This window comes from Notechis scutatus, chromosome 4 (assembly GCF_049901735.1).
Source record: "Notechis scutatus isolate UNSWTSFEM ecotype Mainland chromosome 4, rNotScu1.2, whole genome shotgun sequence".
In the NCBI taxonomy this organism is placed as follows: domain Eukaryota; kingdom Metazoa; phylum Chordata; class Lepidosauria; order Squamata; family Elapidae; genus Notechis; species Notechis scutatus.
Window position 1 is genome coordinate 61,230,084 of NC_142012.1, and position 15,751 is coordinate 61,245,834.

The 15,751-nt window shown below is 40.6% G+C and overlaps 1 protein-coding gene across 3 annotated transcripts in view; it reads right to left on the reverse strand.

Moving 5' to 3' along the window:
• The window catches only part of SLAIN2 (SLAIN family member 2), a 31,590-nt gene extending 17,035 nt beyond the window's left edge, over window positions 1-14,555 (reverse strand). For all 3 annotated transcript variants that reach the window (XM_026676551.2, XM_026676550.2, XM_026676549.2), the window contains exons 1-5: window positions 13,842-14,555; window positions 7,716-7,864; window positions 6,930-7,094; window positions 6,163-6,321; window positions 2,949-3,308 (exon numbers count right to left, since the gene is read on the reverse strand). In XM_026676551.2, the coding sequence (XP_026532336.1) occupies window positions 2,949-3,308; window positions 6,163-6,321; window positions 6,930-7,094; window positions 7,716-7,864; window positions 13,842-14,287 (1,279 nt within the window). In that variant the 5' untranslated portion in view covers window positions 14,288-14,555. The remainder of the gene's footprint in view (window positions 1-2,948; window positions 3,309-6,162; window positions 6,322-6,929; window positions 7,095-7,715; window positions 7,865-13,841) is intronic.
• Between the last annotated feature and the right edge of the window lie 1,196 nt (window positions 14,556-15,751).

A 15,751-nucleotide genomic window follows, 5' to 3' on the forward strand; every position in this document is an offset into this window, starting at 1 on the left:
ACCCTCCAATCTATTACTGAGTATATTAGATAATCCCTCAATCTTGCTAAGAGACGCAGTAACAATGCATTTTTAATTCATTAATAGCCAAGTTACTCAGACTAATTTTCCTGATCCCTTTAGGAATTTTTCAACCTACTTCTAGTAGAAAGGCTCTTTTCCTTTCAACCAGCTGCTCATTCATGGTGCAAGGGTGTGCATGCATGCAGGGAAGCATGAGGTACGCCAACATAAAGAACAGCTTAAGGTTTTTCAGCCACAGCGTTATTTTTGCTCCAGCAAGATTATCAAGAACCGATAAAATATGGTATACAAAAGTGGTCCCGGTCACGTGCTTTGTGGAACAGGTGTGCCGTCACTTGCCATGCCAACCAAGTGCCATCGTTGCTACTACTCACCTTTCAAGTGTGCCTATCTAGCTTACGGCTCCCGTTTCCACCCTCCCTGTATAGTTTTTCCACTGAGATTAAATCCTATTTAAGAGTTAGTGGCAGATAGCCACAAGCCTGTCAGTACAAAACACAGATTATTTTCCAGTCTGGCATTTTCCACACCACTTGTAGGTATGTGAAAAAGGGAAGGTGCAAGACACAAAAGAGTACATTTACAAGATGTCACCCTCAATATTTCAGACAAAAAGCAGCATATCCGCTTCTTCTAGGAAGCATAAATTATTTTCTGTTGGACTTTAGAAGGAATTTTTGCTACATTTTTTTTTTGAAAGGGTCCCATTTAAGGTACAAACCACACATTGTTTCACTTGATTTATATTTATCGTCTATTCAAACTTTTGAAACACTTAAGATCTGCTTAGAAAAACATATGCTCCAGACATTCTTTATAATTATTTTTGATCAGCCTCCTGTTAATTGAGGTAACAGAAATTATAGTACTATAATATCTTGAGTTCAGATTGCTCACAGAGCTCAAATTTTGTCATCTCTTTTGTCAAGTCAAAGAATTACATTTTTGAAATGCTAATAACTGTTTGGTTGATAAGGATGATAGAATTCTTTCATTCAATTTCCTTAGATCTTAAGTCTACCTGGTAACTAACAAAACAGTTAGCTGGAATTTCACTTGCTGCAGAGGATATACAGAACTGAAAGAAAGCTTTAAAGCAAGCAATGAAAGGGAGCAAAACAGGAAGATGAAATTTTTTAAAATGCAATCGTTTTTTAAACCGTGCTATACGATGTACAGTCTGGATAGGTCCCATTTCACAAAGTAGAATTAGCAATGCAACATGCTAGGAAGCAGCAGGAACACCCAACAACAACAGAAAAATAACAGTGTTGAGTCTGTTTGTGGTCTCTTAGCAACAGTTTAGTTTACATACCACATTGAATCCCATTAAAAACATGCTAACTTTTAAAGGAAAATGTTAACAGAAGAAACATCCTAGTTATTTTTCTTCTGAACTGTAATGAAATTATTAGGAAATGTATATATCTCACCCTCTAACAGTATCTTTCTACTTTGAACTTTGAAAAAAACACTTTTTAGTTTCTGGATACAGTATTTATCCTTCAGGTATAACACATATTATGACTAGATCTTAGAAAAAGATGCAAGAATAAAATGAACTAAATCCTGATATAATAAAATCTCGGTTGTTCTTTTAAAACGTAACTTTGTTCCCCCTTCCATATATTCTCATGAGTCCAGTGACTTTGCTCCCTTTCTTTATTTCAAACTAATGTTGACTGATTTGATTCAAAGGGCAAAAGATATATATATATATATATATATATATATATATATATATATATATATATGTATATGTATATGTATATGTATATGTATATGTATATGTATATGTATATGTATATGTATATGTATATGTATATATATATATATATATATATATATATATATATATATATATATATATATATATATATATATATATATATATATATATATATATATATATATATTTACCCCTCAAATAAACAGTTTTGGCTTCATCCATCAAGCAAGTTAAGTTTGAGGTTAAGAATGAACACTTTATTTTCCAATTCTAGTTTTGAATTACCCGATGTTTGTTGTTTGCTTTGCCATTATTTTATTTTCTTTTGGAGTTGTGCATAGTTGAAAATAATTTATATTTTAATTGGTTCTAGGTAGCTTTTAAGAATATTATTAAGAGTTGTTTCAGTATGAGATGGGTGGCAAATAAATTGAATAAATAAATTGAATAAAAATATTATCATATCCTATCTTTTTTATTACATTGGCCCTCATTATTTTTTTTAAATAATGGCAGATAACCTACCATGCAAGGAATAATTGAAAACTGAAAATTGAATACACGCATGCTTACAGAAAAGGGAATTTACTTTTCCTTTCTCATATATCTTTGCTGAGAATAATTAATCCTATTTGCAATAGCTTAGCAGCTCAAGAAGTTTTTTTAAAAAATATCTTAAAAGCTACCACCTCTTTAAAGCAACAATTTTCATTTTACTATTAATTCTGTTTAGGGAAAAAATACAATAGTTGTCACTATTTTGGCCTAATTAACCTTATTTTTTTCCTAATGAACATTCTTCTTGATGGAGTTCTCAAAATGAGAACAATTTGGCCAGAAAACTACATGGCCAGAAAACAAAGTTGTTTTCAGAGCTTATGGATTTCTAATCATCCTAATGAAAAACAAACACACCCAACCCTGTCACAAATCGTATTCTACCTTTCCTTGTATCTTTGGCTGTAAGGCCAAATACATAGCACATTTTTATTTTATTTTATTTTATTATTTCATTTCATTTCATTATTTTATTTTATTTATTTTATTTATTTTATTATATTATATTATATTTGAATAATCTATAGAGCTGCTGATTTCACAACCAGAGTTTAAATGCTCCCATACCACTGGGGGCACACTCACAGCTACTAGTTGAACGTTTCATACGTAAAACCGAAGATCAGAGTCTTTTTACCTTCATTTTTGACAGAGGTGGTTTGTAAATCAGGGGGATGTCCTTGAAGTGAAAGGCGGGGTTGCTGCAGGCGGCTAAGCATGGGCTGAGGTGACACTCTGCTGTACTCTATTCCTCTAGCAGGAGATCGAGACCGGGGAGAATTTCTCGGGGACTGTTTTGGCGAAGGTCGAGGTGAATTGCGGGGTGATGGAGAGAATCTATTCATAGCTGGGTGCACGGCATGATGGCAGCTGTCTTCTTCATCCTCTAAGCTCTGGGCGTCAAGTTCCTGGTCGCTAAATGTTCCACGCCGCATAGAACTACATGAAGAACCAGAGCTACGCCGAGAAGTAGTTGCTGCATATTCTTGCCGAAGACCTAACGGACAGAAAGAACATTGCTTTGAAGTACAAACCCTTCCTTTTTTTTATTAGTACAGTCAAGGAACATGTCATAACACAATCCCCATTCTGTGGTTTGACTGTGCTACACAATTCAACATGGGTTGTGTTGAGGTAATTCCCCGTTAGGAGAATGAGCGCATACAGGGAGACGTATTTGAGAGGAATGTTTGAATAATACACACAGAGCACACAGATACACTGTACGGTAAATGTAGGTTTTTACTTCCAGAAAGGTTTAAGCAAAGTCCAAAATAAGCAATCCAAAAGTCATTCACAGGTAAATCAGTCAGTTTTTCAATCCAGGGATAATCCAAATATCAAATTCCAGTGTCAAAAACAGTTCAGTATCAGACTTACATTAAATCCAGTAATATCAGTCAATTAGAAGAAATGGAGGAACAGCAACACTTTCCAACAGAAGGAAACAGAGATACTCACTTAGACACACTCTCTTCTGAGACTAAGACTAAACAATCCAGGTTTCTGGCTCCATCTTATGGCCGTTTGAGAAACCACACCTAATTACAGTTTTGCATTTTCTTAAAGTTACAGTTTTAAAATGTTTATCCTGGTTTATATATTTCTAACCCAAATAGCTGTTAGGTGACTCATATTCCCAGCAGGTTGTTTTCAAGGCAGAAACGTCGCTGAATGTATACCAACTTTTCCAGTAAAGGCAGCACATTATTAGCTGTCATTGCTGAAGGCACTGAAGAATCTGGTAAGGAAATATGTTTGAAGTACGAGCGTCAAGCTCAATAACGCCACACGACGTATCGTGACATATCGCAACAATTTTTTGCCTTTGAGAAGCTGGGGCGGGCCTGATATATCCGGCCCGTGGACCACCAGTTTGATACCCCTGGTCTGAAGCAATGGCCCAATGGAGCATGTGTTATCTAGAATTAACCAAAGTTAAGTTATGCACTAGCTATTCTAGACCTTAACATCCAGGATTCAGACAAGATTTGAAAGCAAATGATAATGGACTAGCAATGTGGATTTGACATCAGTTCCAAATTTAGCATTTTAACCAACACTACATTTTTCTTGTCAGTATTTAACCAGCGTTTATTAGGCCAGCTCTTAATAAACTCAGAAATCAAATGTTTCACAGCTTCCACAGCAGCAGATGGAAAGACAAAGCTAGGCATTATTCACAACTTAATGACACGCAACGCCAAATGGCGGCAATATGCCTCCACGTTATCCAGCCAGAAAACAACACACTAGCTTGATTGTTATGCCTACAACATCTCAAACCAGAATCCTTTGGCAGTATTAACTGTATGCTACTATATACTGAAAAATTAATTCTATGGAGAAATTGTATTATAGGATCTCTGAGCTAAACAGAAATGTAATAAATAGACACAAACAAAAGCTGGGTAATATCTACTGACAAAATGTAAGTAGGATAGAAAAGAATACTTTATTGGCCAAGTGTGATCGGACACGCAAGGAATTTGTCTCCGGTGCATATTCTCATAGTGTACATATAAACAGCAAGTCATAGGTCTTTAATCCTAAATTACAAACAACAATTGACAAATCACAAGAAACCAATAGGAGAAAATAGGGAAGATGAAAAATGATACAGTGCTGTGGGAATTAAGTCTTCAGCAGAGTGCTGGTAGGGGACAAAAACTATTTTTATGTCTAGTTGTTTTGGTATGCAATGCTCTTTAGTGGCGTCCTGAGGGGAGAAGTTGAAATAGATTATGTCCAGGATGTGAGGGGTCTGTAGATATTGTCTCAGCCCTCTTTCTGGTTCATGCAGTATACAAATCCTAACTTTACCATGTCACAATTAACTTTCTTCTATGGTTTGGGGGAAGGGACAGACATTTTTTTTGACATCTTGTAGTATTTGTCCAATTCCTGTCCCTCTTCCCTTTAGCTTTAGATTGGTTGGATCACACTATAATTACAATGCCAAAGTAATTGATATTATAACTGATAACATTTTTCTCCAATGAATCTGCGGCTTTACATTCTATCCAGGAAGCATAATGAAGACTTGGGTTTTTAAGAAGTTCGCATTAAGAAACAAATTTTAGCCAAAATATTCCTACAAATCCTTTGTTTCATTCTGGGTAAGTTACTCAGTGCAACAAACGCAAAGTCACAACCTTTTTTATAAACCTAGTTTCAGTTATGTGGCCTCGATGGCAATCACTGAAGGAAAATTGTTCTGTGAATCCGAACTGAAATCGTGCCTGGTAATGTTGTCCTCAATGCAGCTCTCTAAGAGGACTGTAACTAAGAAACATAAATATTGTAATATTAACTCTGATTTAATTCCCAGTCTGTTTCAGAAAGAAAATAATGGAATGGCGGCTCATATATAGACTTTTCCATCCTTCTTGGTAAATGTACCGGGTGATGGTGGTGGTGCTAGAAGAACTGCCTATTCAAACCCAGATCATGTCTTTAACTACAACCAGCACGTCATCTGAGATTCAGGGCAATCTTTTGGGTGATTAGAAGCCAACAAGTCTGTCCAATTTCCAAAATGTTCCCACTTTGCTACTTGTTTATAATCACAGTACTATAGCAATTATTTAAAACTGCATCTAGAAAGAGTTGCTATGTGGAAACGTACACAGACACATTTCAGTGTTAAACATTTCCCTATTTTTATGTCCACTTCTTAGTCTTTCCTATAGTTTTCCTCGTCTCTTGGCCTATATACTTCTCAAACCTTTTTGTTTCTTAACATGTGGCCTTCATGTTGAATCCCTGAAGTTTACCAACAAAAGCAAACTTGCTAAAAATAACAGTAAAAAACTCAGGATGTTTACTCTTTATGATGTGAAAATACTTACTCTCTTCTTGCATTCGGGCTAAAATTTGCACATCAGTTAAGTCATTTAGTTTGTAATTAGATCCTATTGAGTCTTCATCCATTTCTGAAGCACTTAATTCACTGTCTATAGAGGATTGTGGGCTGAGTGGAGGATTTCGATCAGAACTTTTGAAATGACCTATAAGAAAAGAAAAACAAATTAAAATCTAAAGACATTCCTATCATCCCTATAAATCAGCATGATTTTTAGAAAGGAAAAACTTCCAAGAACTCAAATATGTTGAGAAATAAACTCATTTCTCTTCAAGTTAGGTTCCGATCAATCTACCAGGTGCTGGGCTTGAAACGCATAAAGTGCTCTAAAGGAAAAAAATTTGATCTTTTGCTATTAAGGAAAAATAATTCTGGCATTCAAAATTGTACTTCCGCTACAAAAGATGAATTTATAAATGTCAAATAGAATAAATATAATAATAACTTTAACACATTTTGTAAGTATAGTAGTGTACCTTGACCAGGATCTGGGGATACTCTGGTCTGTAGGAAGTTGACTAGATAATGGAAGGGAGGGAAGGAGGGAGGGGAAGGAAGGAAATGTACAGACAAAGCAATATAAGGATTACAGCTCAAAATTAGACATCATTAATAAATTGCTAATATAGTGTTTTATCTGCATAAGCTATATAAGCAGAAATAGATTCAAAAGTCTGAAATAAAAGGAAATATTAAGAGCTAATAAGTTTTTCTTGGTGTCTATCATTTGTGCCTTAGATCTGAGGCTCTTACCTGAGTTGTTAGGATATATGAGCTGTTTTACTAAAGGAGCTTTCGCTGGTGTAGGGGAAGAAAAACCAAAGCTAGTGCTGTAGGGACTGCCAGCACTGTGGCTTTGGGAATTTGTGTAATTGACAGTGTTGAATGGATTACTATATAGGCTGTGTCTCTTGAGAGCTGTATGGAAAAACAGAAAAGAAAATTCATACACTGTTTCACAGAACTTAAAATTGCATTTCTGATTTTAATTCCATATGGTATGTTATGAGGTACAGACCGTGGGAACAAAGTAGAATAAGGTTTTTTTAAAATAAAATGCATCTCTTCACCTTGTTAATAGCACAAACTCTACAGTACAATCCCATCAATTTTTAATTTTTAAATTTAATTTGGCAAACACTAATATTACATTTTGATAATGTAACAGTCCAGGAAATGGTCGTCTGATCATTTATTTCAATTATTTAATGTGCCTGATAAATGTTTTGAAAATCTTTATTAAAATTATTATTTTACATGCCATTTCCCAGATACCAATTCATTTAAAATAAAATGACACTGTTCAAAACAGCTGCCATGCTGGTATACTTATTAGACAATAACTACAGCATAGCTGGACACTTGTTCCCCATTAATTTTTAATATAAGAAAGCATATAATAATCTTCCCATTAACGTAAATTGGATTTAAAACAGACTAACTTTCACTGGAACATAACTATTTTTTTAAAAAAAATGTATATTAAAATACTACCTGTTTAAAACAAGTTAGCATTAAAAAAAAAATCCAGAAGCTCACCTGACATGGTCTGTTCAAGCCTATGGATCAATGACTTTTTAGCACATTCAATGTCTGGAGTTGGATAATCCAATATTTGCCTGCACCAAACAAGGGGGCTCATCGATTTTTGCACAGGGGTCACTTTCTTCTTTGGTGACATATACAACCTGGTGGAAATTAAAACACATAAACATTACATAGGGATACACAGAACTTCAATATAGTGTTCTTTTTAACAACAACAAAAAAAACACACAAGACGACACGGTTTTCAACACAGTGCATCTTTTTCTCAGCATGCTGCAAATTAAGAGACTGCCTTTCCTTGATTGAATGTGCCCACCTAACCCAGATGTTGCCTACATGGGGTCCCCAGATACCAGGGGGAAGAGACCTGAAGGCAGGCGCTTTCTGCAGGGCTCCCCTCTGGGCAGGGGTAGGGTTCAAATTTTTAACAACCGGTTCTGTGGGCGTGGCTTAGGTGGTGGGAGTGGCTTGGTGATCATGTGACTGGGTGGACATGGCTTGGTAGTCATGTTATTGGCTGGGTGTGGCCAACTCAAGATCACTCACATTGAGCCACACATGTCCTCGCCTGGCCTCTCATGACTGTGGGGATGCTGCAACAGTCGTAAGTGTGAAAAATGGTCATAAGTCACTTTTTTCAGTGCCATTGTAACTTTGAATGGTCACTCCACACAAGCAAAGTTCCAGCAAAGGAGGGGAAAAAAACTCCAGAGAAGTTCCTGAGACAGGAAGTCTAGTCCTGCCAAGAATGTCATAAGGGTCAACGGAGAGGCAGTTTCTGTAAGCAACACCAGAATGTTTCCTTCCTGCCTTCCTTACAGGATTAGGCCAGTAATTTCTTCTAACAACCGGTTCTCCTAACTTCTTAGAATGTTAACCAGTTCTAGCGAATAGGTGCAAACTGGTAGAATCCCACCCCTGCCTCTGGGACACATTATCTTTGGAAGCAATAAGAGCCCCTCTTCTTACACTGTAATCTTCTGGAGAGCTATAAATATCCAGCTTTTGCGGAATTGATTCTGGAACCGTCACATAACTTTTAGTTTCATTATCATACTACAAAGTTTCTATTTTACATTGCTTAATTATTGTTGGTTGTATAATGCACATAGTAACCATCTAGAGCAGTGGTGGCTAACCTTTTTGGGCTCCTGTGTTGGAAATTGCGGGCATGCAAGCACTTGCGTGCTGCACACCAGCATCCAGAAGGCAATGTGCGTGGGGGGGGCCACGCCCCCTGCGCATGCGATGCCCCCACACATCTCTGTGCATGCACGTAAGGCCCCCGTGTGCACTGCGCATCTCTGCGCATGCATGCACAGCTCCTGTGCATCCCAGCCTCCCATGCATGCACACCAAATACCCGACAATCAGCTGTCGGGTGTGTGGCACGCACGCATGTGCAGTAAACCTGCTCTGAGCGAGGGCTCGCATGCCAGCAGTAATGGCTCTGCATGCCACTTCCGGCACGCGTGCTCTAAGTTCGCCATCACCGATCTAGAGACCAGTTACTGAGGGAGATTGATTGATGGGCAGACTGCCTGCCCTCCAGGAAAAAAAAACAGATGAATGTTAATTTCAGTATGCAAAAATCAGAATTTATTAATTCAATAGAAAGCATGGGAACTGTCAAAACAGTTCATACAACAAAACAGCCTGTTAAGAGATCCACCCAGCCTTTTTCTGTGCGTAAGTAAACACTCAGAAATGATATGGAATACTGTTTAGGAAATTGAGGTGGGATGGTAGGAAACTTTACTAAGAAGGAGCTCTTGTCCATTGTGGGAGGCAGCCAGGAATCTTCCAACATGCAGGGAAGTTTTGCTTTGTTAAGGAGGCATGGGAGCCAAAAGATGATGGGATGACAAAATTAAAGTCTAACAGTGTAAGTTTAAAATCAAGCTCACACAATATACTGAAAACCCAAATAATTTGACTTGAATTCAAAACTGCTTGTAAAATAAACTACAGGATAAAATATTACATGAAGTATTTTAATACTTTAAACATTTTAGGCTTGAACTAAAGCTTCAATTTAGTGTTTTCAGCAGTGGTGGGATTCAAATTTTTCTACTACCAGTTCTGTGGGTGTGGCTTGGTGGGCGTGGCAGGGGAAGGATACTGTAAACTCTCCAGTCAGAGGCGGTATTTGCCAGTTATCCAGGATAGACTACTCAAAATTTCCGTTACCGGTTCTCCAGAACTGGTCAGGACTTGCTGAATACCACCTGTGTTTTCAGATAGTTTATGAAACATATTCACCATCCAAAGAATGGACAGGTACTTAACAAACAGACTCGTTTAGTTTTTAAAATATCTTTAAAGTCTCGGTTAATATCTTTATAAAATATGTAAAAAATATCTTTAAAGTCTCCGTCGTCAACTGAACCTTGTGTTAGAAAAATAAAAGGCACAATATCAGTCATCCTATTCCAAAGAATCTACCACCAAGGTAACACTTATACATTTCAATAAGAAAAAAAAAACCTAACATGGGACAAAGAGTTACAAGAACTGTATACATTGTTCATTGAAAGTGTAGGTATAAACAATTTATACAGAACTGCTATTCTGTATTCTGCATTATATTTGAAACTTTTTGTCATTCCTTCTAGAATTGTAACTAGTTATGAATGAAATATCAATTCCTCATATTTAACACCTATATGCACACTTTATGGGGACGTGATGGCTCAGTGGTTAAGAATCTGAGTTCGAGACTTGAGAGCCACACGATGGAGGTGAGCACCCATTTTTGCCCACTTAGCAGTTCGAAAGCATGTAAATGCGAGTAGATAAATAGGTACCACTTTGGTGGGAAGGTAATGGCGTTCTGTGTTTTGCTGCATGCTCTGCATATCAGCATGATGTCGTGAGGACTGTGGAGACATCTTTGGACAATGCTAACTAGGAAACAGAGATGAGCACCACCACTTAGAATCAGAAGTGACTGGACAGGGGAAACCTATACTTTTATGAATACTTTAAATCACGGCTGTCAAACTCCCGGCCCGCGGGCCAGATGCGTCATGTGCTGGCCACATCCAAGCCCGGTTTAGCAAAGGGGAAAAAATACGTCACGTGACGCTGACGTGATGCCGTGAGTTTGACACCCCTGCTTTAAATGAACACAGTATATATCAATATTTAAACATTTTAAAGTGATAAATAACCTTGCTTCTTGTTTGTTAATTTATCTGATCTAGGTTGGATTGACAACAATGCTAGTCACAGGAGGAAATAAAACTAATACGGATTTTTGTGTGTGCGTCCATTTCTTCAGAATCATTTCCAGCATCATGCCTACATTCCTCAGATTTTTGGATGGGTTACAGACAACAAACTAACTTTAAAATATCATATATTGTAATGTGGTGATACTTTGTATGACCAACTTGCACCAGCTGTAACAACAACCAAACTGGTCTATACTCTGTAAGACCAATCCACATGTCTTGCATTTATTTATATCTCAAGCAATGTCAATTGTCATCTAAGTTTCTAAATGCTTACTCATGGTAGACCAGTAACAGTAACAAATATTTCATGCACCAACACTGGATCATCCTTTGAGTAGCACCGCTATAGCTAATGCCAGTTGTGGGCTAGACTATGAAAACAATAAAACAGCACGTCACATCCATGTTACTGCCAAAATATCTTCACTGATTTAAGCATGAATTCATGAAATGTCTTTGATTAAGGAAATAATGCATTTGGAAAATAGTTTGTCAATTTTTTTCCATTATCAAAACACAGCTCAATAGCAAACAGGCTATGGAGAGAAAATAACACTTTTTATAAAGTTTTGCTGTACTTTAGAGAAGAGAATGAATACAGAATAGTGAAATGAATTAAACATAGTGGAAAAGAGTTAAACTAACCAATCAGCAGCTAATGACCTCGGAAATCTTTCTACTCGGAAATTTTATTCTGCTTATTTGAGAATTAATACTGAGTTAAGTACATACATGATTGTACCATCAAAGACAAATAAATTTAAAACGAGTTTATCTGTGTTCAGTTCACAATTATAAAATTAGCCTAATGAATCACATTGCACATGGATGAGATAGAAGAGAGGTTCCCATGCTTCCAAATATATGCCTGTATATTTTAATTACTTAAATGTAATTGAGCTCTGCCTGTCAAGAATGAAGCAAATATAATGCATGGAAGGGAGAAGCATTTACAGCACTCAACCATACAAGCAATACATATAAAAGGAGGAAATTGCTCCACACCCCAATTTTAAGTGAAGAAGTCTCAATTTGTTCATTTAAGCTACCACAATCAAATGACATAATGCAATCTTAATAGATCATCTCTTATTCCATGATCTAATTTTGACACTAATGAACACATCCATCCTGACTCATCATTTTGGAAAAATAATTGAAATGTATGTATCCCATTATTTGTGCGTGTGACTGTGCATATGAGGCAATACACAAATAAATGTAAGGTGAAAGAGAATTGGGAGAGAATTGAAGAAACCTTATTGACTATTGGTTTTTCTTGCTAATGTTTTCTCCAGAACTTTAGGGCACATTCTATATTCCTTTCAAATATTGTTCTACGATGCAACATCACCTTTTCGCCCCAACTTTGGTGTCTTTTCAAGAGACAGGATTCTAATCACAAAAGGATCCTTTGATTTCCTGTGTAAACTAGCAAGTTTAAGGCTGAGAGGAAAAGGCACTCAGGGTCACTATGATCTAATTCAATTTTCCCCCCAAATTGGCAAATTTTAAGACCATTAAGAGTTCAACTCCCAGAACTGAAAAATGATGATCTAATTCAGCCCAACCCAACCCATGCAGCTGTTCAACCAATGTTAGACCATAGAAACCTCACCACTTCTAAAAACCTGGTTTGAATTTACCAATCACTCATATTTATGAGATATTGGAACGAGAAAAGGCGCAACCCGTCCACTCCAGACACCGGTGTAAAATTAGGCCAATTTGGTTGTGTCTTTTCCCAGTTAACAAAAGTGTGTCCAGGCCCAACAAGGGAGATCCCCAAACCACCTTTCCTGCCCACCTTAAGCAGCTGTGCAAAGAAGGAAAAGGCTGTGGGGAGATTCCTTAAGGAAAACCCTTGAAGGGGATTCCCAGCTTTGGGGATCCTTGCTCCCCACAAGGATAACTAGAGTTAGCCAGTCTTTGCAGATCCCCCAATATTTGGAATAGGAGGATCCTTCCTTCCTTCCTCTATTGATCTCCTTCCTTTTATACATGTCCTTCCTTCCCTTCCTTCCTTCATCTATTCATCTCCTTCTTTCTACCCATGTCCTTCCTTCCTTTTTCTATCACCTTCCTTTTATACGTGTCCTTCCTTCCTTCATTTATTCATCTCCTTCCTTCTATCCATGCATTTCCTTCCTTCCTTTCCTTCATCTATTTTTCTCCTTCCTTCCTTCCTTCGTTCCTTCCTTCCTCTATCTCCTTCCTTTTATACATGTCCTTCCTTCTTTCATCTATTTATCTCCTTCCTTCTAACCATGCCTTTCCTTCCTTCCTTCCTTCCTTCCATCTCTTTATCTCCTTCCTTTTATACATTCCTTCCTTCCTTCATGTATTCATCTCCTTCCATCCACCTTCCTTCCTTCATCTATTCATTTCCTTTCTCCCCATGTCTTTCTTTCTTTCCTTCCTTCCTTCCTTCCTCCCTCCCTTCCCTTCATCTCTTTATCTCCTTCCTTTTATACATTCCTTCCTTCCTTCATGTATTCATCTCCTTTCTACCCATGTCTTTCCTTCCTTCCTTACCTCCCTCCCTCCCTTCCTTCCCTTCATCTCTTTATCTCCTTCCTTTTATACATTCCTTCCTTCCTTCATGTATTCATCTCCTTCCTTCTATCCACCTTCCTTCCTTCATCTATTCATCTCCTTTCTACCCATGTCTTTCTTTCTTTCTTTCCTTCCTTCCTTCCCTCCCATCCTCTATTCCTTTCCTTCTATCCATGTCCTTCCTTCTTCTATTCCTTCCTTCCTTCCTCCCTCTATTCATTCCCTTCCCTTTCTTCCCGGTTCAGGTGTGGCCTCCCTCCCCGGAACGCGACGCCCCAGCCACGTCGGCCCAAGCCACCCTTCCCCGCTCTGTCCCCCTCACCAGCCCGTCTCGTCCTCTTCGCAGCCGGCCAGCCGCTCCAGCTCGTCGGGCCTCAGCGGCTCCACCTCGTCCAGCAGGCCGCTCTTCTCGGCGGGGCCCCGCGCCGCCTCCGCGCCCCGGTCGTCGTTCGGGGGTGGCCGCCGCGGCCCGGCCTTGGCGTTGAGGCCGCGGCTCTCCAGCCCCAGGGGCGACGGCGAGGAGGAGGAGGACGGCGAGAGCTGGGCGGCGGGAGGCGGGAAGAGCAGCGGAGGCGGCGGCGGAGGCGTGCAGGCGCCCGACCCTCCGCCGCCGCCGCCGCTGAGTAGCCGCTTGGGGCTGCTGCCGCCGGGCGCCCCGGCCGCGCTGCGGATGCGGAGCTGCTCGTTCTGCTTCTCCAGCTTCTTCACCAGCTCCTGCAGCTTCCGCACCTCCGCGTCGGCGTTCACGTTGGAGTTGATGTCCTCCATGGCGGCGCCGCCGCCGGCCTCTCGTCAGGCGGCGACGGTCTGCCGCTCCTCAAGAGGCCGAGGCCGCCCGCTTCCCGAGGCCGACGGGCCCCCCCTACACGGCCGGGCGGGGAAGCGCAGCCTCGCCTCACCCGCCTCCGCCTCGTCGGTTTGGCGGCGCCGGGCCCGCCTCAGCTGCGGCCCCGCGCGGCGGAGGGAACCGACACGTAGATCCGGCCGCGGGCCTGGGCTGAACGCCCCCGGCGGGGGGACGGAGGCCGGCCGTCGGACGGACAATCGGCGTCGGGAGGTGGAGCGTTTTCTCCCTGGAAACCTCCGCCTCGAGGAGGGCGCCCTCCGTGGCTGGGAAGGCGCGCCGTCCTCGGGTTGATCGTGGCGGGGGGCTCGGGGGAGCCGGTTGGGGTCGGCGAGAGCGGTTTGCCCCGGGCTTTTTTTGGGGGGGGGAGTGTGTGTGGGGAAGGGTCTTTGCCCCTCTGAAAGAACCGGCCGCGGCCGTCAAAATAGGCCCCTTTTTCCCTCTCAGAGGCGGTGGGGGAATCGCTTGGAGGTTTATTGCAGGCCTTGTTTCCCAGGAGGGGTCCTCGGTTTACGGCAGTTCCTTTAGTGACCGTTCAAAGTTGCAGCGGCCCTGAATAAAAGCGGCTTCACCTTTGTGAGCATCCCTAAGATGCTTGGTACAACTGGTTTGTACTTAGGACCGGTTGCTGAGTCCTGAGGTTGTATGGGATCCCCCTTTTGCATAGTCGAACAAGCCAAATCAATAATAGGGAGGCCAGATTCCACCATGCAAACTGTGTTACTAACTTCTGTCAAGTGCAGCGATTCACTTAAATGGGGCAAGGAAGGTCGTATAAAACGGGGTAAAAACTTCACCAATGACTCACTGAACAACAACAACATTTTGGGCTCAATTGCGGTCGTAAGTCGAGAGCTAACTATAGTTTGAAGATGGCCTGGGAGGACTTGCCCTGGAGACAAGGCCTGGTTACCTGCGTGTTCCGCGGGTTGGAGCAAATTTAGTGTCTCATCCCAGTGCAAAAGTTTAGGCCCGTGATGGCTAACCTTTTCGTCGTCGCGGGCTGAAAGTGTGTGCGTGCAATGCATGTGTGACCCCCGTGCCCTTGCGCATGCACACACTCCCCTGCGCATGGCCCCCACCCCTTGTACATGCGTGCACGCCCCGCATGACCCCTGCGCACGCATGCCCCCTTGCTCCCCCTGTGCATGCACGCGCAGCTCCTTCATGCGCCCTGCGTATGCACGGCAGATACCTGACAATCAGTTGACTAGCGGGAGGCGCATGCTCAATGCAACTGAGCTGGGGAGACAGCTCACGTGCTGGCAGAGATGGCTTATGACAGGTTTAGGCTGAATTCAGATATCATGCATTTAAAACATGTTTGTAATTCACTCCTGTCCTCCTTATTTAGAAATGATTCCTGATTCCTGATAGCTTTTATAATA